Source organism: Seriola lalandi, unplaced genomic scaffold (genome assembly GCF_002814215.2).
Source record: "Seriola lalandi dorsalis isolate HSWRI2012SDOR001 ecotype SW California unplaced genomic scaffold, Sedor1 jcf7180002053856, whole genome shotgun sequence".
Lineage (NCBI taxonomy): Eukaryota > Metazoa > Chordata > Actinopteri > Carangiformes > Carangidae > Seriola > Seriola lalandi.
In genome coordinates this window covers 9363-11806 of record NW_019524409.1, presented here as the reverse complement: position 1 = coordinate 11806, position 2444 = coordinate 9363, and the positions used below count along the sequence as shown (strand labels likewise).

At 45.5% G+C, this 2444-nt stretch overlaps 1 protein-coding gene across 1 annotated transcript; it reads right to left on the bottom strand.

Annotated features, from left to right (window-relative positions):
- Window positions 1-765: 765 nt before the first annotated feature.
- Window positions 766-2437, bottom strand: nhp2 (NHP2 ribonucleoprotein homolog (yeast); the record flags this gene model as incomplete). Its single annotated transcript, XM_023402002.1, has 4 exons — window positions 766-1475; window positions 1561-1666; window positions 1778-2195; window positions 2287-2437. Coding segments are annotated over 4 exons (801 nt in total), but the record flags the coding sequence as incomplete, so codon positions are not given.
- Window positions 2438-2444: the final 7 nt, after the last annotated feature.

Below are 2444 nucleotides of genomic sequence, written 5' to 3'. Positions count from 1 at the left end.
GTTCATCTCTGTGCTCTTCTGTTAACACGGAGCTGACGGCGGCACGAGGGCGACCTCCAGTGGAGACTGAGGAGCTGCACACATACACAACCTGAGCCAGATAATAAGACAGTGTCCTACATGTCTCACCTGTCTCAGTCCAACCAGATCTGATCATCTGCAGCTGTGATTTATTTGTATCTGTGTTTGTTGTTTCAGGGACGACAGATAAATAAACATTTTACAGACATTGTGTATTTAAACCGATGTTCATGAACACGTGTCGTCTCTATCAGATAAAACAATAAGTGCATTTTACTTTTACTTCACTACGTTTATTATTAACTTTCCTTTGTAGATTCTTATCAATACAAAATATTATTAACAAATAAATTCTGATATTTTCTTATAGATCAAAATAAGAATTTATTGATCAATAATCATAATAATCCATGACTCTGCATGATCAGGACTAACATTTCACTTCCGCTACTTCAACTTTATTTTGATATTGTGAACAGTTTCTACACTGTGGTGTTCTGGGTAAATTACAAATAAAACACACTAATAATAATTAATGTTATTATTAATTAATAAACAATCAGCTGGATAAAATAAAGTCTGAAATATCCAGTGGATTTATTATTCTTTCATAGATTAAACGACCTTGTATAAAGATAATTGCCCTGCGTCTGTACATGAGGGTGATGTGGAGGCGCCGCAGTAAAAACCCTGAGATGTGAAACGACGTCTTTTCATTCAAAACCCAATAAACACATTTAATGATTTCAGTTCACGTTTCTTTTAATTAAAAAACACAAGTCACAAAGTTGGACTCAGATATTTCTAACGAAGCGGAGCGGACACACAGTCGCTGTTAAATTCAAACTCAACTCAACATTTCAACAGAAGAAAAAGAAAAAAGACAAAATCCGTTTTTTAAAGAAGGAAAAACGTCAGTGTTCAGAAAAGTGAAAATAAAGTGAGACTCTTCTGCTCTCACCTGACAGCAACACGTGTCTCTAGTGACCAGCTGTGACCACATCACCTGAGACACCTGTTGCTGCAGGTGTGACCAGAGCCTCAGTGTCATCAGTCTGTCACTTCCTGCTTGTTCTATTAACATTACTTCCTGTTTGTTGAAACTCGCCCCGCAGACACTGAAATTTATTAAACCCCTCTCGTCCTCTCCTCCACCTCCTGGTTAGCCTAGCTTAGCACAAACACTGGAAGCAGAGGGAAAGTGTTAGCCTGCGACTCCGATGTAGAAACAGAAAACGTAGAGAGGAGACGCAGCTTCTGACGGGGAACAGGAGGGTTTAACATGTGGGCGGGGACTTCAGAGCTCCTCCCTGATTGGCTGAAGAGTGTCAGAGCGGTTTGGGGAGGGTCGACACCTCCTCCGCACACTCGTTGTAGGCGTCCTGATAGTCCTCGTGAGGTTTGATCAGGATCACGCAGGTCGGCCTCTTGGATCCTGCAGACGAACCCAGATCCTGAACAGAGCCGAGGACACGACGGTCAGACTCACACAAAACAAACACGTCCCGCCACAATAAAGCTCTGCGGCGGCGGACTCACCACTTTAGATGGGATGTAGGCGTACGGCAGGTTCCTGTCCTCACACATGACCGGCAGGTGACAGTAGACGTCGATGGGCAGCGTGTCCCCGGCCAAAACCACGATCCTGCAGAGACGCATCAGAGACGGTCAGGGCTCTGTGATGTCATCAGTCTGAGACAGATGATTTTCAAACATCACGAAGTGAAAAGAGTGAAAAACATGGCCGCCCACTCACCCCTTCTCCCCCTTGTTGATGAACTTCTGAACCTCCTTCACTCCTCGTCGGATGTTCTTCACTTTAGCAGCTGGAAACAGAAACACCATGAGACTCTGATCCAGATCTGATCCAGACTCTGATCCAGACTCTGATCCAGACTCTGATCCAGATCTGATCCAGACTCTGATCCAGACTCTGATCCAGATCTGATCCAGACTCTGATCCAGACCCTGATCCAGACTCTGATCCAGATCTGATCCGGACTCTGATCCAGACCCGATCCAGATCTGATCCAGACTCTGATCCAGACCCGATCCAGATCTGATCCGGACTCTGATCCAGACCCTGATCCAGACTCTGATCCAGATCTGATCAAGACTCTGATCCAGATCTGATCCAGATCTGATCAAGACTCTGATCCAGATCTGATCCAGACCTGATCAAGACTCTGATCCAGATCTGATCCAGACCCTGATCCGGACCCGATCCAGATCTGATCAAGACTCTGATCCAGATCTGATCCGGACTCTGATCACGACCCGATCCAGACCTGATCCAGACCCGATCCAGATCTGATCCAGACTCTGATCCAGATCTGATCCAGACCCGATCCAGACCCTGATCCAGACCCTGATCCAGACTCTGATCCAGACTCTGATCCGGACCCTGATCCGGACCCTGATCC